Source organism: Vipera berus (genome assembly GCF_964194415.1).
Source record: "Vipera berus genome assembly, chromosome: 4".
NCBI classification, from domain to species: Eukaryota; Metazoa; Chordata; class Lepidosauria; order Squamata; family Viperidae; genus Vipera; species Vipera berus.
In genome coordinates, this window is record NC_138206.1 from 12,499,428 (window position 1) to 12,524,240 (window position 24,813).

Sequence of the window (24,813 nt, forward strand, 5' to 3'; positions counted from 1 at the left end):
CTCCCATGTTACACCTCTGCTCCGTGAGCTGCATTGGCTTCCAGTTGCCTTCCGGGTGAGATTCAAGGTGCTGGTAATGACCTACAAAGCCCTACATGGCATGGGTCCGGAGTACCTTAGGGAGCACCTGCGGCTGGCATCAACTTCTCTCCACCCAGTGCGCTCCCACAGAGAGGGCCTCCTCAGGGTGCCACCGGTCAGAGAATGCCGACTGGTGGCCCCCAGAGGGAGGGCGTTCTCTGTGGGTGCGCCTGACCTGTGGAACCGTTTACCGGTTGAGCTCCGGATGGCTCCCGACCTTCGCTCCTTCCGACGTGACCTAAAAACCTATTTGTTTGAACAAGCCGGCCTGGTCTGATGGGTTTGGGTTTTAATTATTGTTTTTAATGTAATTTATTTATTGTATTTGGGCACTATGGTTTAATCTGTTCTTAATTTTTGTATTTTGATATTTATTGCCCTGTTCACCGCCCTGAGTCCTTTGGGAGAAGGGCGGTATACAAATCAAATAAATGAATAAACAAACAAACAAACAAACAAACAAACAAACTCCCAGAATTCCTCAACCAGCATGTCATAAAAGGGCCGAGTTTGAAGACCCCTGGTCTAAGTCTAATGAAGAGAAGGACGAGGGGTGACATGATAGCACTGTTCCAATATCTCAGGGGCTGCCCCAAAGAAGAGGGAGTCAAGCTATTCTCCAAAGCACCTGAAAGCAGGACAAGAAGCAATGGATGGAAACTAGTCAAGGAGAGAAACAACCTAGAACTGAGGAGAAATTTCCTGACGGTTAGAACAATTAATCAGTGGAACAACCTGCCTCCAGAGGCGGTGAATGCTCCATAACTGGAAGTTTTTAAGAAGAGATTGGACAACCATTTGTCTGAAACGGTATAGGGTTTCCTGCCTGAGCAGGGGGTTGGACTAGATGACCTCCAAGATCCCTTCCAAATTATTATTGTTGTTGTTGTCGTTGTTATTATTATCTTCTGCCATTACCTTCTCCTTTTGCCTTCCATCTTTGCCAGAGAGTCCTCTCTTCTCATTTGCTGGTCAAAGGATTTGAGCTTCAGCTTCAATTTCTGTCCTTCCAAACAGCAGTCAGGTGATTTCCTTTAGGACAGGGGTGTCAAACTCGCAACATCATGTGACGTGTCGTGACGTATCATGACTTTTTTACCATTGCTGGCAATGGGGTGGGCATGGTTTTGCTATGATGCATCCGGCCCGCGGGCCGGCAGTTTGACACCCCTGCTTTAGGAGAATATGTATGAACAAATGAGCTCAAATGAAATGTGGGTTTGATAGAGCACGGTCATAGTAATGGTCCTGCATTACCTTGGACAAAGCAAAGGATCTTTTGAACCAGTAACAACATTTCTTTGGGGTTGATGTATGCAGCCTGTTCTTTCTGAAACCATATGGATCATCTTAGCTTTTTGAGGTTGTGGTCACACTTGCAATGACATGTCCATGGCTAATGGAGGTAGTATCAAAATCAACAACTGGGCTATTGTAATTAAAACCTTGCTCATCTTGAACGTTCATGGAGGATATGTTAGGTGGCGTATTTCATTGCTCCATCCAGACCTGACTGTTCTTTCTATTTTATGACGCTGTTTTCTACTGTTTTTAGTGTTGCATGCCGCTCAGAGTGGCTAGGGAGAGAGATCGTCTTCCTAATAACAAATAAACCTTTCAAATTTTGAACTCGTCCTGCAGTAGTAATCCTTCTGTCAGCTATCCTATCATCCAAGTCAGTCAGGATAAAGAAGTGGGTGGACCAGGAAAAAGGCAATTAAATGTATCCAGTGATTTCAGTTATAATTAAATGAAAATAATTCAACTGCTCAGCTGCTTGATTCGTCACAGATAGGCTGGACTGGAAAAGCTAGTGACCCTGAATCGCTTAACAGGTCCAACCGTTCTCCGCAGTCTCGATCCAAAACCATCATCGTGATTTTGCAGTATTGTACAAGAAGGAATTTGGACACGCAGTAGAACTTTCTGTTCATCTCCGCTGCTAGAGCTGAGATGTCAGTCAACACGCTTCTTGAACACTCCCAACGAAACAAATCTCAAATGTGGGTCCTTGGTGCTCTCTGAGCTTGTTGTTTTCTTGTAGACGTTTCATTACCCAACTAGGAAACATCATCAGTGCTAGAAGGAAGTGGAGACCCTTCCCTTCCAGCACTGATGATGTTACCTGTTACACTGCCACTGTCATAAATATGAACCAGTTGTCAAGCATCCGAATATAAATCACGTGACCACAGGGACGCTGCAACGGTCATGAGTGTGAAAAATGGTCATAAGTCCCTTTTTCAGTGCCGTTGTAACTTTGAATGGTCACTAAATGAACCGTTGTAAGTCGAGGACTATCTGTAGTTCTCTTGATCATCCAGGTTCATTTGGAATTAACTCTTAGTATGAAGACATTTTCAGAAGTCCCTCCAGTTCTACTTCAGTGTTGCTTTTAATAATAATAATAAAGTTGGAAGGGACCTTGGAGGTCATCTAGTCCAGGGCTTTTCAACCAGTGGTACAGGTACCACCTGTGGTACATTGGCACCTGTCAGGTGGTATGTGACCATCCTAGAAAAGTGGTAGCGGGGGAGGGGAATGAGCTGAACCGGTGGTAGCACCGCACAAGCCTGAGCAAGAGACGGCTGGAGCTGCAGGGCTGTCAGGGCTCAGCGGTAGCACCAGGATCAGCGCCAGGCTCCAGCTGGAGTTCGGCACTGATCCTGGCGCTTCTGAGCCCAGAAGAAGCACCGATCAGCTGGAATGCTGCAGCATCTCCAGGGTCTTGTGATTTACATTCAGATGCTTGGCAACTGATTCATATTTATGACGGTCACAGTGTCCCAGGGTCATGTGAAGTGACCAAAACCTGCTGCAACCACCCAGCAGAGGGGGGGAATAAAAACCAAACACCCCCCTCGCTGCCAATCCTCAACAAAAATGCTCACAACAATGAAAACCTTGGACAGGAAGAAGAGCACCGCCAGGCGGGCAGGCAGGCAGGCGTCTTGCTCGGCTGTGGCTTAGGGGGCACTTTTTTCATTGCCATTGTAACTTTGAACAATCACTAAGCGAACTGTTGTAAGTCGAGGACTACCTGTACTTCATCACTTTTTTCCTTTTTTTTTTTGGTCATCAAGTTTTTGACACCTTGCTAGGCGACTGGTGGTACTCGGAAGTTGCCATATCCTAAAAGTGTTACAATGGGTGAAAAGGCTGAAAAGCCCTGGACTAGTCCAACCCCCCCCTGATCAGGCAGGAAATCCTATACCATTTCAGACAAATGGCTGTCCAGTCTCTTCTTAAAAATTTCCAGTGTTGGAGCATTCACAGCTTCTGGAGGCAGATTGTGCCACTGGTTAATTGTTCTAACTGTCAGGAAGTTTCCCCTTAGTTCTAGGTTGCTTCTCTCCTTGGTTAGTTTCCATCCGTTGCTTCTTGTCCTGCCTTCTGGTGCTTTGGAAAATAGCTTGACTCCCTCTTCTTTGTGGCACCCCCTGAGATATTGGAACTCTGCTATTTTATTGGGGCTTTTGTGCTTTGCTTGGAAATATTGCAAGGAGTAGTAGTCCCTGGGCGCATTGATTTTCCACTGCTATTTATGATGCTCTTGCATGTGGCTTTTTTCCATTCTCACAATGCTAAATCATTCCTATCAGAAGCCAGGGCACGTTCTGGAAAGCAATTAATGTCATCCTTTTCTTGTTCAGCATCTGATCTTACCTGTAGTGGCAACGAAGAATCAGCCCGGGATGAATGGCAGAGATGGGGTTTTATAGTTCAATAATCAGGGTTGATAATTGTGTCACCACAGGGGAGGAAATGACGGCTAAAAAAAAAAGTGACTGCAGCTGTTAAATGCTAAAGTGATCTTGGGTATCTTTAGACCAAAAGAAATTAGGGATGAGCAGTATAGACCTTTATTTTGGATGTGCCAAAATACTGATTCTAATGTCTACAACTGTTTTTATTCATTTGCTTATTTGAATTTATTTATTTGCATTTGTTAGCTTCCCAGCTCCAATGGTGTCCAAGTAACTTGACTACAGTTTATGATGTCAACACAAAAAGTACCTAATAATATAATATCCCTATATCCCTGCACATGCATGTCTTTCATATGCATAATTTGCATGCATATGTTCCAGTACGCATATGAGTGGCATGCAAAACATTTTTCATAGTAATGGTAAATTGCCGTTTTATGTGTAAAGATACGCAGGTTCAGATGAATGAATATACCATGTAGGAAATGAATAACTAAATTTTACTGGAGTCACATATCTATATAGCAGGGGTGTCAAACTCAATTTCATTCAGGGCCACATCAGCATTGCAGTTGCCCTCAGGGGGCCGGGTGGGTATGGCCAGGGTGGGAGTGGCCTACTGGGTGGGCATGGCTGGAGTGCATGTGGCCTACTGGGTGGGGGTGGCCAGATCTACATTGTTCACATCAAAGGTGCCTATGGAGGCCTGGGCAGGAGTGGGACAGATCTGAGGATCTCTGGCAGAAGAAGGGTCTCTGGGCCAGAGCCAAGGCAGTGGGGGCCGTTCCCTCACTGTTTCCAGGATGGCTTCACGGGCCGCATGAAACCACTTCAAGGGCCGGATCCGGCCCCCGGGCCTTGTGTTTGACATGTCTGCTATATAGTGTGCGATTATTTTAATACAGATACAGATAATCCTCAACTTACAACAGTTCATTTAGTGACCGTTTGAAGTTACAACCACACTACAAAAAGTGACTTTTGACTATTTTTCACAGTTAATGACTGTTGTGGCATCCCCAGGGTCACGTGATCAAAATTCAGACACTTGGCAACTGACTCATATTTATGACCATTGCTGTGTCCCGGGGTCATGTGATCAACTTTTGCGACCTTTTGTCAAGCAAAGTCAATGGGGTGGCCAGATTCACTTAACAACCATGTTACTAACTTAACAACTGCAGTGATTCACTTAACAACTGTGGCAAGAAAGGTTGTAAAATGAGACAAAATTTACTTAACAGCTGTCTCACATGGCAACAGAAATTTGGGACTCAGTTGTGGTTGTAAGTCAAGACTACCTGTATATTTATGTACATGTTTTGTATATGTTTAAAAGTGTGAACACAGCAGTGTACATACTGTATACTATACCCGCCATTTTGGATTTCCCTGCTGAGGAGAGCAGAAATTATTATTCATCTTAATGCATGCCTAATGTATTTCTCCCACTTCACGATGACATCATGTATTTTTCCCAGCAATTCTCTTTCAGCGTAAGTAGGATATATCCATTTTCTTATGTTCTTCAAGAAACTATTTTTTTTTTCATTTCAAAAAGAGAACATGAACCACTGCAGTAATACTGTATTTTTTTAAAAGTGTTATGTATGTGTACACTGAGAGGAAGCAACTAAATTTCATTTTTAATGTGTGCCATTGTACCTACAGGAAAAAAATGACAATAAAGGTTATCTAAATAGGCATTTCATGTATATGTGTGAAATTAAGAAGAAAATGCAGTGTGTATATATTATTTGGCCAACCCGACTAACCCAACAGGAATGCATTATTTTATTGTCATTACACATGGCATAAGAGCGCAATCATATAATAAAACCAATTAAGTGAAGCCTCAAAGAATAGTACCGTGTTGCTATGTGCTGGTTGTCCTGAACAGAACAGCATAACAGAGTTGGAAGGGAACTTGGAGGTCTTCTAGTCCAGCCCCCTGCTCAAGCAGGAAACTGTATCAGTGGTTCTCAACCTGTGGTCCGCGGACTCCTGGGAGGAACACAATGTCATCACAGTAGATCCGTGAAGGCTTGAAGAAATGTTATGATTTAAATCTTGAATTATGTCTTGGGGGGTCCGTGGCCACAAATAGTATTTAAAGGGGGTCTGTGGTGAAGAAAAGGTTGAAAGTGACTACTCTATACCATTTCAGACATATGGTTATCCAATCTCTTCTTAAAAACCTCCAGTACTAGAGCACCCACAACGTCTGGAGGCCAGTCCTTCAACTGATTAATTGTTTTGTCAGGAAATTTCCTGTCCTGTTTGTTCTGGAACTAGGTGGATCAATTTTACCAGGTTTTGACATTTGATTTGTTGGCTTTTTAAACTGCCTTTTTGCTCTAGTTCCAAATAACAGCACACTCATGTAACATGGGTTAAATTATTTAACTTGCAACTTAGGCATGACCCATTTCGTTTTTGGAACATTTACTCCCAAGTTAAGAATCCTTGGATTGGATTCCTACTCCTTTTACCCAGGCCCCAGAGAAATGCCATTAATTTTTTTTCCCAGACTGCCCTAGCAAGAGTAATCCTACCTCCATTCCAATAATGAACTTTGCTTGGTGAAATAAAGACCAGCAGAAAACCACTGGACTTCAAAGTAGGTACTTCAAGTCTTGGCTATAAATCCCCAAACATGGATAACGCCGGCATCAAATGCCCTTCGCCCAGTGCGCTCCCACAGGGAGGGTCTGCTCAGGGTCCCGCCGGTAAGAGACTGCCGGCGGGTGACACCCAGGGATAGGGCCTTCTCGGTGGGAGCGCCTGCCCTCTGGAACCAGCTGCCGGTGGAGCTGAGGACTGCCCCCGACCTCCGATCATTCCGCCGGGGCCTGAAGACCTGGCTCTTTGAGCTCTCGGGCCCAGACTGAGGAGGAATTTTTAATTTGGGGTTCTTTTTAACTGACTACAGGGTTAATTTAATATTTTTTAATTTGGTTCTTAATTTTTGTATTTTGGATTTTTAATTCCCTGTAAACCGCCCTGAGTCCTCAGGGAATAGGGCGGTATATAAATATAACTAAATATAACTAAATATAACTAAATAAACATCCTTCTGAGTGCTTTAGTGGTTTTCTAGTCAGCGCCATTGTGAAATCAACCTGAAAATGCAGGTTAGCAGGGAGCCGTGCAGTAGCACAAGATTTGTAGCTTGGGGCCCACAAAGACAGACATAAAATACTCTTTCCGAAGCTTTAATATTTTAAAGGTTTTTGTGATAGCTATAAAATTCAACCTACAGGAGCCTGAATTGGGGGGGGGGGGAGTGAAAATGCTTCCATTGATTCTCTGTCTGGACTAGTCTTCATACCTTGAGAAGAGTACCGAATGGTGACTTTGTGCAAAGAATGGGTTGATTAGTAAAAGCAACATCTCAGTTTGGGTAAATCTATGGATAAGGTCCCAGTTGCCTAACAGAACAGCTTTTGAGGATAATGAAGTAGGACAGAAGAGAGCAACGTGGTGTCTGAGTGATGAAGGTGCTCACCTCCCACTTGGAAGGTTGACAGTTCAACCCTAGGTAGCGGCAGATGTTTTGTCTATCAGGGAGCAAAGAGAAAATATATGCTGTGAACTCTGCGTAGGCATCAGGAAGGGCATCCAGCCAGTAAATGCTCAGCTCCATCCAGTCATCCCAGCTCTACCCCAAATTAAGGGATCAAAAGGGAGTTTTTAGAAGTAGACAGAAGAGAAGAGGGGACAAATATTTATACTAACTTAGCTCCCAAGCTTTTCTAGTTGCTCGAAAAAGGAAAGTGATTCCATGTCTTCTTTTCTTCTGTGTGCTTATCTGCATTCTTACAAATAATCTCAGTGATTCTGTTTCTAAATTTTCCATCCTAACATCAGCTTTAAAGGGGCATCACTTAGAACCGGTTGGCAAACAAGAATCACAAGGCATGTACAAACCTTTCTTATTTTGGAAAACTCTCAAAATGATGCTGTCTCCATCCTTCAAGGCAAAAATCAAGAAACAGGAGTCGCTAGGAGTCTCTGATGTACTTGGTTGCAGTCAGGACATTACAACAGAATCTTGAGAGCTGGTGAAAGGCCCTTTACACTCCAGCGTCTACCTAACAGAAATCAAGGCACAATTATTTTGAGTTTCTTTCTTACACTTCCCACTTTCTCAGGACTAAGAGATCTTTTCTATAACAGCTCCACAACCTCCTGGCATTCCATCTCACACAGAAAGTTCTTCCTTGCTCCTCCTTTTATTGTCACAAAGGTCATGTCAAGCTTATCTCAGCCACTTAGCATCAATGACCGAATTGAGAAAATGACCAGACCGAGCCAATTTTGGCTATCTTGAAAAAGCTAAGCAAGGGCAGACTGGGTTAGCACTTGAGTGGGAGACTACCAAGAAATCCATGACCGGTAGAAGCCTCAAACTATGAGAGTAGAAATCATTTCTGCTTTTTCACAAAAAACGTAACACATTCAGGTGCGTGTAAGCAACATGAATTCAGAAGTCCTTGGCGAGATATTTGGCGTGAGAGACACTTGCGGGAAAAGGATTATACTTTTTATTCTGATAGACATCAATCTTTTTCGAGGATTGATTTTATTTTGGTGACTAATGACTTTTTTTTGAGGACTAAAAAGGTGAAGATTTGTGCAAGAACTATCTCTGATCATAGTCCAGTTTGGTTAGAGATTGATAAGGAGAAAAGAGATAGGCGCTCGTGGCGCGTAAATGAGAATTTGTTTAGAAATCAGAGAAATGTGGAAGAATGCAAACAGCGGATGAAGGATTTTTTTGTAACTAATATGAACAAAGGTACCTCTATGGATATGGTGTGGGATGCTAGCAAGGCATACATGAGAGGGGTGTTGATATATATGAATAACAGACATAGACGTGTTGTGGAAGCCAGGAGGAAAGAACTGGAGAACGAAATAAAGGAAAAAGAAAAGGCTTTGATTTTGAACTCAGAGGATGTGAAGATTAAGGAGGCTATTAAATTGTTAAGAGGACAATTTGATAAATTAATGGCTGACCAAGTGGCAACCAATATGCGGTTTGCCAGGCATAATACTTTTTGCAACGCAAATAAACCAGGTAGATGGTTAGCTTACAGATTGAGGAAAAAACAAAGGGCTTCTAATATAGATAAGATTGAGCACAAAGGAAGGGTTGTGTTTCAACAGGACCTTATCAAGGACGCTTTTGTGGATTTTTATTCTAAATTATATGCTAAGGAGAAAATTAATGAAAAAGACATTGATATATATCTGGAAAATGCTAGCATCCCGGCTCTTACGCAAGTACAAAAAGAAGGGATTAACCAACTGATCACAGAAGAAGAAATTTTTACAGCAATTAAGGAATTGAAGGTGGATAAAGCACCAGGTACGGATGGCTTGACTGCGGCCTATTACAAAAATTTACAATTAGAAATGATAAAACCGTTAAAGGAACTGTTCCAGACAATTCAGAGGGGGGGAAAGGTGCCACCGTCTTGGAGAACTGCTTTTATTTCTTTGATTCCGAAGGAAGACCAGGATGCTACTCAAGTTAAAAATTATAGACCGATATCGCTTTTAAACACAGATTACAAGATATTTGCTAAGGTTTTGGCTAATAGACTGATGAGGGTTCTGCAACAGGTGATTCATGGGGATCAAACGGGGTTTATTAGTGGTAGGCAAATGAAAAATAATGTGAGGCATATAGTTGATGTGTTAGAGTTTTTGGAAAGGAACAACCAGATTGCTGCGGTGCTAATTTTTTTAGATGCTGAAAAAGCTTTTGATCAATTGAATTGGAAATTTTTGTTGAAAGTTTTAGAAAAAATGGATTTTGGGGAAAAATTTTTACAACCGATTAGGGCATTATATCAAAAACAAACTGCCCGAATTATAGTTAATAATAGCTTGACAGAAGCATGTAATATTGAGAAGGGCACAAGGCAAGGGTGTCCGTTATCGCCCTTGTTATTTGTGTTGACATTAGAGATATTATTGGTTAAAATTCGGAATTCGGAAAAAATTAAGGGGATTCAAATTGGAGATCAGGACTACAGATTGAGAGCATTCGCAGACGATCTGGTTGTTACAGTGACCCAGCCAGAGAACTCTGTTGTGGACCTGATGGAGATAATAACACAATATGGGAAGGTTTCTGGATTTAAGGTTAATGTACAAAAAACAAAAATCTTGGCCAAAAATATGACATCACCGCAAAAGGCCCTCTTAGAAGGATTAACTGGATTTGAGATTGTTAAAAGGGTTAAATATCTGGGGGTGATTTTGTCGCCCTCTAATACAAAGCTATATAAAAATAATTATGAAAAGCTATGGGGGAAAATTCAAAAAGAATTGGAGAGTTGGGAAAAATTGCAATTGTCTTTGTTGGGACGGATTGCAGCAGTAAAAATGAATGTCCTGCCTAAATTTTTATTTTTGTTTCAAATGATACCGATTCTTAAGAAAGATTCTAATCTGGAGGAATGGCAGCGAGGTATCAATAAATTTGTGTGGGCAGGGAAAAAACCACGAGTTAAACTTAAGATTATGCAGGATACTCGTGAGAGAGGTGGCCTTAAATTGCCTAATTTTAAATTATATTATGAAGCTGCTGCATTAGTAGGAATAAGTGACTGGATTAATTTGACGCAAGGGAGGTTATTAAATCTTGAGGGCCATGATTTGTTGTTTGGCTGGCATGCATATTTGTTGTATGATAAGAAGGTAGACAACGTGTTTAGGGTGCATATTTTAAGGCAGGCATTGCTGAGAGTTTGGAAGAAGTATAGACATACCGTAAGTTAAGTTGCAAGATACCATTGTGGGCAATTCCAAAACACGCAATAGAAAATATACATGCTGGCTTTAAACATGATGTGACTACGTACAAGGAGATCCTCAGCTTGGAAAGAAATGTTTGGTGTTTGAAATCATATAGCCTCTTGCGAGAAGAGAAGGTTGTTCAAAATTGGTTTCAATATACTCAGTTACGGGCCAGGTGGAAAGAAGACCAGAAAAATGGATTTACAATGACTGATGAAAATTTGATAAAGCAAATTAGAAACCAGGGACCAGCACATATCAAACGGATATATCTTGCATTGATAGAGATTGACTCAGAAACAGAGCTTGTTAAGGACTGTATGATAAAATGGGCCCAAAACATCCAGGAAGTTATCACAATGGACATGTGGGAAAAGATTTGGGTGAGGAACGTGAAATTTACTCAAGCTCAAAATCTAAGAGAGAACTTTTACAAAATGTTTTATAGATGGCATTTAGATCCTAAAAAGCTTGCAAGTATGTATCCGAATTATCAGCCTAAATGTTGGAGGTGTGGTGATGAAGATGCAACATATTTTCACATATGGTGGACATGTAAGAAGGTTAAGGCTTTTTGGATAAAAGTCTGGTGGAATATGCAGAAGATTTTTAAACAGAGGATAAAGTTTTGTCCGCAACTTTTTTTGTTGGGAATAATTGCAGACGCTACAGTTGTGGACACCAAGTTAATGTTGAACTTAATCACGGCGGCAAGACTTTTGATAGGCCAATATTGGAAGAAAGAGGAATTGCCGACTATAGAAGAGTGGACTTTAAAGGTTTCAGACCTGGCAGAGATGGCAAAGATTTCGGCCTATTTGAAAGATCATTCGCAAGAACGCTATATTATGGAATGGACAAAATGGATTGAGTTTATCCAGAACAAGTATAGGGTTAAGAAGTTTTATGTAGCATTTGAATAAGTCTTCTTTCGTTTTTTTTTTCTTTTCTTATCTTAGTTTCTTTTTATACATATTCAATATTATTAAGGCTTGTTTTATCCTCTATAAGCTAGAGAGTGATGGATTTTAGAGTTTATAGTTGTTAGTATATGATTGTTTATGATTGCTTTTTATATATATACCTTGTATTTAGCTCTGGGAAGTCCGGGGGGGGGAGGGGGGGAGGGGGGGAGGGAGGGGGGGGAGGAGGGAGGGGGAAGGGGGGATTCTTAAAGGAAAATTGTATTTTAAAACTTTTCAATAAAAAAAAAAAAGAAGTCCTTGGTGCTCTCTGAGGTTGGTTGTTTTCTTGCAGAGGTGTCCTTATCCAAACTATCATCAATTTTAGTAGGGAATAAGGTTTGCTCTCCATTTATATTTTAGCGGCTTGCCCTGCCATCGTTTGTGGGAGAGGTCTTGGTGGCTCTGGCTAAGTAGTTTACTGATAACTTGTTTGGCAGTTCTTTGATCGGGGTATTGTTTACTTCTTGATAATTTGTCTGATGTTAAGCTTGGTGTTAGTCTGTGCTTTGTTGCATTTCAACCGTGAACTAAAATGAACTCAGTTTTATTCAAAGGAAGCTATTTTTTCATACATCCAATTATAGTGATCTGGCTACTCCAGGTTTAAGTCTGATTCCTGGGCATCCTTCTAAGCATGCCTGGCTGAGGACTTCTGGGAGTTGAAGTCCATAAGTCATAAAAGGGCCAAGTTTAAAGACCCCTGTTCTAAATGTTCATGATAGATCTGAGTGTTATATTTCAAAAATCTACAACATGGCCATCAGTTCTTTCATAATCCCCCAATTTTCTTTGACTCAAGGTGTCCTTACAATAGGACTAGAGTCTTTGAAAAACTGAAGCTTTTTCTTCAGACATCATTGCTCAAAATGTTATAAATGTGCCTATCTCAAACAAGTTGCCACCACTTGATAGAATGCTTTGGCTTACTCAAAATATACAACGGTGCAACACAGAGGTGTCAGAATAGCTGGGTTTTTCCCTCAACACTTCAACCAACCACATTTCACAGCCCTTCAGGAAATAGTCATAAGCGTATTTTGATAATCATTAAGTCAAAGTAAATCTTTAAGGAATAATTATTTACCTAAATTATTGGGGGACCTGTCTATTGAGATTTTCAGTCATCCTGGTCATGGTTGTCCCAAAGGTGCTGTTCAAAAGGTAACTGGACTTGTTTTTTTTCTCTAGAAAATGTTTTTCTTCTCATCCAAGAAGCTTTTTACATTAAGATATTTGGTGCTATTAAGATATTTGGTACATTAAGGTATTTGGAGTTTTGTGTTCCTATAGGATCTGTTTGCTAAGAGCTCCAAGACAGTCTACCATCATAGGGATGCTCCAACAATGGACGTTTTTAAGAAGAGACTGGGTAGCCATTTGTCTAAAATGGTGTAGGGTTTCCTGCCTGAGCAGGGGATTGGATTAGATGATCTCCAAGGTCCCTTCCAACAACAACAACATCATCATCATCATCAATATTATTATTATTATTATTATTATTATTATTATTATTATTATTATTATTATTATTATTATTATTATTATTATTATTAAACATCGCACAGCCAGCCAGATGTTCAGACTGGATTTGGCATTTTTGTCTACCTATCAAGTCCTTACCAAGGACCTGGGATAGGCAGATGTGGATGTTCGATGGTATTATAGATATCGTCGCAGGATGGAAGCCACCTTTTGCAATTGACTAATGGCGAATTTGTCAATGCCAGTGGTGTTCAGGTGGTGCTCCAGGTGTTTTGGGATTGCACCCAAGGCACCTATTACTATTGGTACTGCCCTTGCTTCCCTTTGCCACAGTCTTTCTATTTCTATTTGTAGGTCTTTGTATTTTGTTATCTTCTCCAGTTCTTTCTCATCTATTCTGCCACGTCCACTATCCAGACTTTTTGGTCTTTCTTATCGACAGTTGTTAAGTCTGGGGTGTTATGTTGCAGGTGCTTGACTACCACTACTACTACTACTACTACTACTACTACTACTATTATTATTGTTGTTGTTATTATTATTGTTGTTGTTGTTGTTATTGTTGTTGTTGTTGTTATTATTATTATTATTATTATTATTATTATTATTATTATTATTATTATTATTATTACCACCTGAACAATTGTCAAGCTTTGTGGCCATTGTATTTGAGTTTTATGGATGTTCTGTGTCACCATAGCCCATGAAATTCTTCCATTCAAGTGTTGACAAGTGTTTTCCTTCACACCCCACCTCCATTTCTGCCTTCTGTCTGAAATGATGAAAAGATTGGAATTATCAGACACTTGGGAGGGGCCAGTACATGGTGATAGTTGTCTGGAAATGTTGTGCCATATAGAACTGTCATATTTAATTATTAGCTTCTTCCTATATAGGAACTCATAGGAACTCACTCATGTCTCAAGTATGAAACAACTGAAACGTGGCAAAGATTGATTACAACGCCGCATCCTGACTTTACTGCTTGGTGTCAAAATTTTACCAAAGGTTAAAAGGTTGTGAAAACATGTGGTGCGCTGTTCCCAAAAATCTCAGCAGGGTTGTCTTCCCACAAGCCAATGTATATTCATGACTTTTGCGACTTTTGGGGGTTTTTTTGTCCACCTAACTTGTCTCTCTGTCAGGCCCAGAGCGACTTGTTGAGAATTATTTCCTGACGTGACATAAAATTTAATTGCGTTCTGAAAACAAATATCCTGTGCATACAGATCTGTATGCAGCCGTGATATGACATCATGATACATGAAACATGTCGGCAGAATCAGCTGGATAATCAGAAATTTCTAAAGAGACTGTTTTAACTATTCATTGTTGGTTTTGGGAGCGAATACATTATAACGCTGCTGCTTAATTCTCTGAGCTTATTTCAGAAACACATGGTGAGAATATGGATTGACTCCATCGTGTTTATCCGCTGTGGTTGATAATATTTGCAAGGGAGGAAGCAATCTTGATAATGAGGCTAAAATCTGTTGATTGACTGGTTTTTAGATTTCTACACCCATTAAGGGGTAGCACCAAACTGATCTGATCTCAAAAAGCTAAACAGGGTTCGTTTTGTTTACTGCTTAGGTGGAAAATACTAAAAAAGATCAAGCTCTTATTGACTAAATTGGTAAACCCCTCCCCTAAAAAATAAATGATGCATTTGCAAATTGCTTCCATAAGCATGGAATTGTTCATGAAAGCCCCAACAGGAGTTTCATTCAAAGACTTTACTTGATATTCCTGTGTAGCTGTTCTTATGTGAACCCTTCCATTTTACAGTATAGACCTGCAAAGGTCATAAATGTGAGGACTGTTCATAATTGCTTTCTCATCATTGCTGCAACTACGAACAGTTGCTAAACGAGTCGTAAGTTGCTTTCCGTGCCATTGTAACTTCGAATATTCGTTAAACTAACTGTTTTAAACTGAGGACTACTTGCAAAGGAAAGCTATAGTAAGATCATAAGCACAATCCCAGTTTCACTTAGCGACTGCTTTGCTTGACGACCAAGTTGCTAGTCCCAATTGTGCTGACTAAACAAGGACTAACTGTATGTATCTCTCTGGGATATATTACCGAAGCAGAATGCTCTTATATACACACAGGCAGGTCAGGGCCTGCATGAAGTGCCCGTTTTTCTGGTTTTCCTAAAGGACAACTGAGGCAGGGCCACTCAGACCTTAAGGGAACACAGTTTCCGAAAGTAGGAGTGTTATTGGAAAAAACATGCTTCTGTGGTCTCATAAGATGACATTTTCTAAACTGATGGGACTCATGTCTTTGAGGGGCTGCCACAAAGAAGAACGGGTCAAATTATTCTCTAAAGCACCAGAGGGCAGGACAAGAAACAATGGTTGGAAACTGATCAAAGAGAGAAGCAACCTGGAATTAAGGAGAAAATTCCTGACAGTGAGGACAATTAACCAGTGGAACGACTTGACTTCAGAAATTGTGGGCGCTCCATCACTGGAGGCTTTTATGAAGAGGCTAGACCAGGGGTGTCAAACTCAATTTCATTGAGGGCCACATCAGCATTGCGGTTGCCGTCAGGGGGCCGGGTGGGTATGGCCAGGGTGGGCGTGGCCTACTGGGTGGGCGTGGCCCACTGGGTGGGCGTGGCTAGAGTGCGTATGGCCTACTGGGTGGGCGTGGCCAGCTCTACATCATTTGCATCAAGGGTGCCTATGGGGGGCCTGGGCAGGAGTGGGACAGATCTGGGGGTCTCTGGCAGAAGGAGGGTCTCTGGGCCAGGGCCAAGGCAGTGGGGGCCGTTCCCTCACTGTTTCCAGGATGGCTTCGCGGGCCACATGAAACCACTTCGCGGGCCGGATCCGGCCCCCGGGCCTTGTGTTTGACACGTCTGGGCTAGACAGTCACTTATCTGAAATGGTACAGGTTCTCCTGCTTGAGCAGAGAATTAGACTAGAAGACCTCCAAGGTCCCTTCTAGCTCTGTTCTATTCTATTTCTATTTCTATTTCTATTTCTATTTCTATTTCTATTTCTATTTCTATTTCTATTTCTATTCTATTCTATTCTATTCTATTCTATTCTATTCTATTCTATTCTATTCTATTCTACTCTACTCTACTCTACTCTACTCTACTCTACTCTACTCTACTCTACTCTACTCTATTCAAGATTCTCAATCCTCCAGGTCATGCTTGTCCCAAAGGTGCTTTTCCAAAAGGCATCTGGACTTTTTTCTTGTTGTTTTTTCTTTGAAAACATTTTGCTTCTAATCCAAGAAACGTCTTCAGTTCTGTCTGGTGGCTTGTAAGAGTGGTAAAATAAATATTAGTCCTGGCAGTATAAATTAAACCAATTTGCCTTGAAAACAGTCCAAATGAAATCCAACACTTAGCTCTGTTCCAATCTCCCCAGGAGGCACAGCCAAAGTCGGGAGGCCTCTCCTCAAAGGGTTCTTGACTAGCCATGTTAATTGCAGAGCGACATGGAGGAGGACCTTCTGAAGACATAGGAGTTTCCTACGAGTGTGAGCCACCGCGTAAAAGAGCAGCATAACAGCATTCGTGGTGCTTTTCTCTGCCTACTATTTCCTTTTCCCTCTAACGTTCACCCTGTTCTTGATGCAAGTTGACAGATGCAAATACATGAGTTATTTCTGGCAATTTTCTCCCTCTGTCTTAATTCGCGCTTAAATCTGCGAATTCATCTGGGAGATTCACAAGCAAGACATGGGTAGAGATTGGCCTTCACACACATTCGTTTCCCCCCGAGTTCCTTGGCTTCAAGAACTGCTGTCAAATTGTCTGTTTAAAATAAATTTACATATACTCCTTGACTCTAGATATTTTATTAGAATGTGCCTTTTTGTAAAGATTTGCTCTTAGTAAAACAAAGTTGTAAACACATTTTTTAAAAAAATTCTTAATGAATTTTTTTTCCCAAGAAAATATACATGAATAGTATAGTTCAGCTTACTTTACATTTCAGAATATTATGGTGATGATATCAAGAGCACAGCAGTTAGAATGCAGTATTGCAGGCTAACTCTGCCCACAGTCTGGAGTTTGACTCAGCGGGTTTGAGGTTGACTCAGCCTTCCATCCTTCTGAAGTCGGTAAAATGAGGACCCAGATTGTTGGGGGAAATAGGCTGACTCTGTAAACTGCTTAGAGAGTGTTGCATGGCACTATGAAGCATTATATAAATCTAAGTGTTATTGCTGTGAACTTTCCACTAAAGAAAACAGCAGCCACTAATGTATAGTTGAGGTTTGTTCATTATCCTTCCCTTTCAGTTATATACAGTGATAATGGATCCCATTTGCAAATGTTTTGAATTCTCCAGTTTGCTTTTGGCTCCCCTAAAATAAGAGTTTCAGATCATGCTTGGCCCTTTTGTAGCATACCGCCAACATGTGCTATCAGGATACAAGGTGAGAGGCTTAGAGCAGACGCTAAATTTGCTTTAATTTAAATGTAAGCTAATTACACTTTTTGCTATTTCTCCATATGTACTAAAACATATTCATTTCTTCTAGCATTAAAAATTGTAGCTTGGTGGCAGTTTTTACAGGTGTTCTGTGAGGACCCAGGCCTCACATTTTTCCTCTTCATCCTGGTAAGACTCCAAGATAGATCATTCACTTCTGATCCTGGGCAACAGACATCGAAACAGAGTAAATGCTATATCACTAGGAGCAGAAACTGAGATGCAGAATACATAATACAAAATAATAGAGTAGAAAGGGACCTTGGAGATCTTCTAGTCCAGGGGTAGGCAACCTCGGCTCTTTTATGACTCATGGACTTCAACTCCCAGAATTCCTGAGTCAGCTATGCTGACTCAGGAATTCTGGGAGTTGAAGTCCATGAGTCATAAAAGAGCCGAGGTTGCCTATCCCTGTTCTAGTCCAACCCTCTGTTCAAGCAGGAAACCCTATACCAGGGGTAGGCAACCTCGGCTCTTTTATGACTCATGGACTTCAACTCCCAGAATTCCTGAGCCAGCCAAGATAGATCATTCACTTCTGATCCTGGGCAACAGACATCGAAACAGAGTAAATGCTATATCACTAGGAGCAGAAACTGAGATGCAGAATTCATAATACAAAATAATAGAGTAGAAAGGGACCTTGGAGATCTTCTAGTCCAGGGGTAGGCAACCTCGGCTCTTTTATGACTCATGGACTTCAACTCCCAGAATTCCTGAGTCAGCTATGCTGACTCAGGAATTCTGGGAGTTGAAGTCCATGAGTCATAAAAGAGCCGAGGTTGCCTATCCCTGTTCTAGTCCAACCCTCTGTTCAAGCAGGAAACCCTATACCAGGGGTAGGCAACCTCGGCTCTTTTATGACTCATGGACTTCAACTCCCAGAATTCCTGAGCCAGCCAAGCTGGCTCAGGAATTCTGGGAGTTGAAGTCCATGAGTCATAAAAGAGCCAAGGTTGCCTACCCCTGCCCTATACCATTTCAGACAAATGGTTGTCCAATCTCTTCTTAAAAACCTCCAGTGATGGAGGGCCCACAACTTCTGGTGGCAAAAGTGAACTTTGGTCTCCCTGATACAGTTATTTTATTTATTTATTTATTTTTTATTTTAATTGCATTTATATCCCGCCCTTCTCCGAAGACTCAGGGCGGCTTACAAGCTTAGCAGTAGCCTTCATTCTATGTTATATAACCTGGAGAGGCAGTTTGGTGTAGTAGCAGTAGTTAAGATGTTGGCCTAGAGACCAGGAAGTGTGAGATTAGTCCTGCCTTAGTTATGAAAGCTTGACTTTGAGTTGAGTATTCTCTCTCAACCCAACCCACCTCCTAGGGTTGTTATTGTGGGGAAAATAGGAGGAGGAGGAGGTATTAGGTATGTTTGCCACCCTGAGTTACTAATAAAGGTGGGATAAAACCATCAAATAAATAAATACACCAGGATAAAACTTTCCTTGTGTTGTATTTATATGTGGCTATATTATATAGTGTGGGGTTGATGTTACCCAGTTTGGTATTGAAACATGCATCTGCAAGAAAACAACCAAGATCAGAGAGTACCAGGGACCCCATAATTATATAGGTAAAGGTAAAGATTCCCCCGCACATGCGTGCTAGTTGTTTCCAACTCTAGGGGCCGGTGCTCATCTCCGTTTCAAAGCCAAAGAGCCAGCGCTTGTCCGAGGACGTCTCCGTGGTCATGTGGCCGGCATGACTAGACGCCAAAGGCGCACGGAACGCTGTTACCTTCCCACTGTAATGGTCCCTATTTTTCTACTTGCATTTTTACGTGCTTTCGAACTGCTAGGTTGGCAGAAGCTGGGACGAGTAACAGGCACTCACTCTGTTAAGCGGCATTCGGAATTCAACCCACCAAACTGCCGACCTTCTGATCGACAAGCTCAGCGTCCTAACCCACTGAGCCACCGCGTCCCTTTCATAATTATAAAAGAGCCAAGGCTGCCTACCCCTGGCTTAGATGGTCAAAAAGTTTAAAAACAGTTGTACTCTTGACCAAGTTGTATACGTACCGTTTCTCATTTGTACTTAATTTTGATCAAAATGACTGAGAATAGCACAAATCTCCAGTTGAGCTGCACATGATCAGCATATTGATCTGTTGTATCTTGACTTTGCAGGCAAATAAATACAATTTTTTAAATTAATAAAAGGGCTTTGGTCCCAGGCCTGGGGGTGATGATTATGATTTGTTTAAGGCCTCTGGTTTGCTTTGCAGATTTTTGTTGTTTACTGGATTATTTCAGTCTGGGCTGCTTGTCCGATTTTAGCTCTTTTATGATTTTTTTTTCCTAGAGTTGTTGTTGTGGGGGGAAAAAAGAGATGTGTTGGATATGTTCACCGCCTTGAGTTATTGGTAAAAATAATAAAGACATTCTACTCAGTTAAAATGGAAGGGATAGGAAGGAAAAATAAGAGGAAAGGAATGCATAGGTCTGAAGAGAGGGAAATAAGAGCACCAAGGTCAGATTTCTGAGCTGGGTCTAAGTTGTGATGTGTGCATTGGGATGTGCAGTGTTTACACCAACCTAGACTTGTAACAGTAGAAAGCTAAGGGTCATGAGGTTCTTCCAAGCCAGAAATCTGAAGGCAATTCCCATATTAACCAGCCACCACTTTAGTTTTATTTTTCTTTGGAGACCTTTTTCCAGTTATATCCAACTTCTTAGGTTAGGCAGAGAGCTCCCAGTTCTGTGTTGTTGTTTGCTGTTGTTAACCATTCAGTCATGTCCTACTCTTGACGCTTTTTAGGCAAGTGGTCTCCATGCTACCTTGTCAAGCACAGCTTCTTTCAGTTGTTAGATATTCACCTTTGAATCAGTTTTGATGTTACCAAGCCAGTGTGTTGTTTGCTTGCCCCTTCTTGTTCCACTAATCGAGTGGAATAAATTAATCAAGGAGAGAAGCAACCTGCAACTAAGGAGAAATTTCCTAACAGTGAGAACAATTAACCAGTGGAACAACCTGCCTCCAGAAGTTGGGAGTGCTCCATCACTGGAGACTTTTAAGGAGAGATTGGACTGCCATTTGTCTGGAATGTTACTGGGTCTCCTGCTTGAGCAGGGGGATGGACTAGAAGACCTCCAAGGTCCCTTCCAACTCTGTTATTCTGTTCTATTCTGAGACCTTCACCTTCCTTGTTCATTCCTAGCATCGTTGACTTCTCCAGTAGATTTGCATGCATGACATGGCCGAAGTAAATTAGACATATCACAGTACTGTTGTAATTGTCAATTCACCCAATGTTTTATTATTATTATTATTATTAACTTATTTGCCTGGCATTTTCCATTCAGGCTCTAGCTATATTTTCAGGCTCTTCCTCTTTTATTTAAATATTTATTTATTTATTGATTGATTGATTGATGGGATTTATATCCCGCCCTATCTCCTGAAGGACTCAGGGCGGCTAACAACAAAACATATAATAAGTACAGAAATCAAGATAAATATTTATTGGTTCTTTTATTTAGATTCAGGTTCTATTATTTTAATCGCATTTTGATAGTGTGTTGCTTGTTCCTTGTATGTTTTCCTGCTACGGGATCTCTAAAGCAGCTTAGATTTCAGGTTCAATTTGAATTAATAATGTGGAATCAGCTAAGATGAATGTTCGTGGAGAGGGAAGCAATCATTTTATAGCTTTTCCGCTGTTCCGGCCTTTGTGCCTTTAGAGACTGTTCGTGTCTTCAGAGGAACCAAATTATAATTTTGTCTGGTCTGAGGATCATGTAAGAGAAAGGTTAACTGACATTAAGAATATCTTACTTTGAATGTGGATAAAGTGAGTCTGTTTCTTACCTTCTCGTGTATAAAACAGGAGGATTGTGTCCGGGCTCTAACGATCCTTGCACAGAAAAGCCTTGCCCAGGGGATATGCAGTGTGTAGGCTACGAAATCAACCAGAGACTGTTCATCTGTCAGTGTCCACCTGGAAAACTTGGAGAATGTTCAGGTACACAATTTGCTCTGCTGCTGCTGTTGTATCTTCTTGGTCAGGTCTTTAAGTCCTCTGTCAGTCTTTTCTTCTAAACCCTTTTTGAGTTCAACATCTCTGAAAGACCGTGGTGGAATGTAGTCTGGATTCCCAGGAGGCAGGAACTGCATTCCAGAGAACCAAGAGATAATGAAGTTTAGACAATTTGGTTGGGAGAAAGAGAGTTAAGACAGCTCCTCCCTAGCAGTTCTTAGAGTATATCTTTAAAGATGCAAGTAGTTGTTTTCGTTTGGGAAGATTTCTGTCGAGGAAACTACTCAGAAGTAACTCAACATGTCCTTCTTAGTTTTGGGGGCCTTGCATCAGTCTTGCCAAACTAAAGCAACTACTTGCATAATTAAATATACACCTAGAGAGGAGCAATTTTAATTCTCTTTTTCCCAACCAGACTATTTAAACTTCATTGTCTCTTTGCCCTGTGGAATGCAACCTCTCCCTATTGGGAAACATAATGACCTATTATGTTTCAAAAATGGAGTCTCCAAATTTGGCAACTTTAAGACTTGTGGACTTCAGCTCCCAGAATTCCTCAGTCAGCCCTGCTGGCTGGGGAATTCTGGGAGTTGTGATGTACATGACCTAAGGTTGCCAGGTTTGGAGACCCCAATCTAAAAGACTTATATGGCCATCTATTTTGTACAGAATTCCTAGACAATTTACAACAAAATCATTAAAAGTCTAAAATCATAGTCTTTGGAAAAGGACTCTCAATGTCTTACAAAAGACTTCTCAAAATATCCCAACCTCCTTATTATTTGGAATAGCAAAACCCAGTTGTGTTAGGGAAGTTTTGGATGTGGGCTACAATCTATGCCTGGTTTAATAGGTCACAAGTTTTGCTAGACTACCACAATGTTATCCTCCAGGAGTGAGGGTGAAGGGTGAAGAGTCACAGTGTGTTGTAGATCTAGGACAACTCGCCATGGGACAACTCTCCACAGGAAAATTCAACGCTGTATTAATTGTTCTATTCTGGTACTTTTATTATTGGTAACCACGTTTTCTTGGAAATTGTTGTAACTCTTGCATTTCTGGATTGACTTCATTTTATTTCTATTGACCACAGTTCTGTCGAAATTAATTTAACTTTTGTATTTGTTGAACTGTCCTGTGGCGAGTTGGCCATGGCGAGTTGGCTGCAATGAGTTGGCTGCAGTGAGTTGTCCCATTCTGTGTGCTGCAGTGAAAAGCCCTGTTGATTTTGATGTGCATCGCAATGTCACAAGCGTATCAACAAGGGTAGAGCTTTGTGGTCGAACATTCTTTTGTCGTTATGATAAAAATAACAATAATGATGTATCCAAAAAAAACACCACCCTGCCCTACAATATTTAAATTATGGTCTTGTTCATTCACTACAAACAGATTAATATTTCTTTATGCACAGCAATAATACTTACTAAGAAAGAACAGGTCCTGCTTATTAGCGTGTTAATCTTCACCAGCATATGATGTGCATACTGCAGGGGCAGGTTTTTAAACTGTCAAAAGTTGTGGTTTAGTTTTTTTTAAGATTCTTCCTTATTATCCTTGTTAACCAAGCATCTTCCTTAATTAACATTTTTCCCCCTTGGTTGTAGAGCAGGGGTTCCCAACCGGGGTGTGTGGGGTGTGCTTGCACCCCCTAGGGGTGCGAGATGATATTCCAGGGGGTGCGAAAACTTGGGTTTTCAACATTATAGTGTCTATGCATAATTCGTTGTCGTTATTTCGAACTTTTGTACGGGGTGCGAGAATATATCAGAAGCGTTCTAGGGGTGCAGGGTATACAAAAAGGTTGGGAGCCCCTGGGGTAGAGGATTGGATAATCTCCAGTGTTTGGTTTCAGAAGGCACAAAATAAAATACCGTAATCTGTTTTCTAAATGGTTATTTCAGGACACACTTCTCTGAGCTTTGCTGGGAACAGTTACATCAAATACCGGGTTTCTGAAAATAGCAAGAACGAAGAATTCAAATTGGGTCTCCGCCTGCGGACTCTGCAAAGCAACGGAATTATAATGTACACCAGAGCAAATCCCTGTATAATTCTGAAGGTAATTAAAATCAGTTTTATCTTTTCCCCCCAGGTTGGAGTGGTTTTTTGAGGGTTTGGGGGGGGGGTTGGATTACATGTTTCTCTCTCTTTAGGCTCAATTGGAAATGTTCTTGTTTCAGCAAGAAAGACCCAGTCTTTTTCAGTTTTGAGAGTGATAAAGAAAGAAACCACAGTTTTAGCCACCGTAATGGAAATGTCTTGTTTCTGTGAATTGCATTTTTTTTATTAAAATAAACTCCAGGATGAGTAAAAGACAGAGTAACTTATTTTGTGCCTCACTAGCGGTATCTGCCAAGACTACAGATTTAGAAGAATTATTGTCATACATTTTGCTACAGATAGATTTGGGCTTTCTCTCCTAATGGACCTATGATGTAGTGAATAAAGCAAAAATGGAAGTTTGGCTTTTATTCTTCCCAATGAAAAAGTCCATCTTACTTTTGGAGAAATATGAGATGGCCAGATTTCTTGGCTTTTTCTTTCATTTCGCAACCAAACTATCCTTCACGCTAATAGCAACACTAGGATCTCATCGGAGGCAGATTTGTGTAATAAATTCCCGCAGCCCAGTGGTCAACAGGCCACGGCCCAGTACCGGGCCGCTGCCCATAGGTTGGGGACCCCTGAGATAGATTAATAGAACTCCCCACTATGCTGAGTTAAAGGGACAAATAATCCAGTTTGGTATGTAATCCTCTATTTACAACCATTTGTTTAGTGACAGTTACAACAGCACAGAAAAGAAGTGATTTATAACCACTTTTCACACTTAAAATGTTGCAGCATCCTGATGGTCATGTGATCAAAATTCAGATGATTGGCAACTGGCCCATATTTGTGAAGGTTGCTGGGTCGTGTGATGTCCCTTTGGGACCTTCTGACAAGCAAAATCAATGGGGAAGCCTGATTTACTTCACAACCAGGTTACTAACTTAACGTCTGCAGTGATACACGTAACAACAGTGGCAGAGAAATTCATAAATGGGGCTTAGCGTGTGATAGGTCAATTGTACTGGTACGGTTTATGTAACAAATTGTGATCAACCCACAATTAAAATTCCTGGTTTGGGATAATTCAGAGTCGGTCTATGCTGATGTTGAAAGTCTTATTGTTAATCCTGTCGGCTGTATGCTCAATATCTCAGGGACCGATAATAACCGAAGATGATTAAACACTTTGGCTAAATATAAGCATATAATACTTTCCTGGAAAAAGAAGTGTTGACCTTTCCTGGCCACTAAAAAC

At 41.1% G+C, this 24,813-nt stretch overlaps 1 protein-coding gene across 1 annotated transcript in view; it reads left to right on the forward strand.

The window, feature by feature from the left end:
• The window catches only part of FAT3 (FAT atypical cadherin 3), a gene marked incomplete at both ends in the record, with an annotated part of 425,634 nt that overhangs the window by 358,776 nt on the left and 42,045 nt on the right, over positions 1 to 24,813 (forward strand). The window contains 2 exons of the mRNA XM_081327912.1: positions 21,354 to 21,488; positions 23,408 to 23,565. Coding sequence (XP_081184038.1) covers positions 21,354 to 21,488; positions 23,408 to 23,565 — 293 coding nt within the window. The remainder of the gene's footprint in view (positions 1 to 21,353; positions 21,489 to 23,407; positions 23,566 to 24,813) is intronic.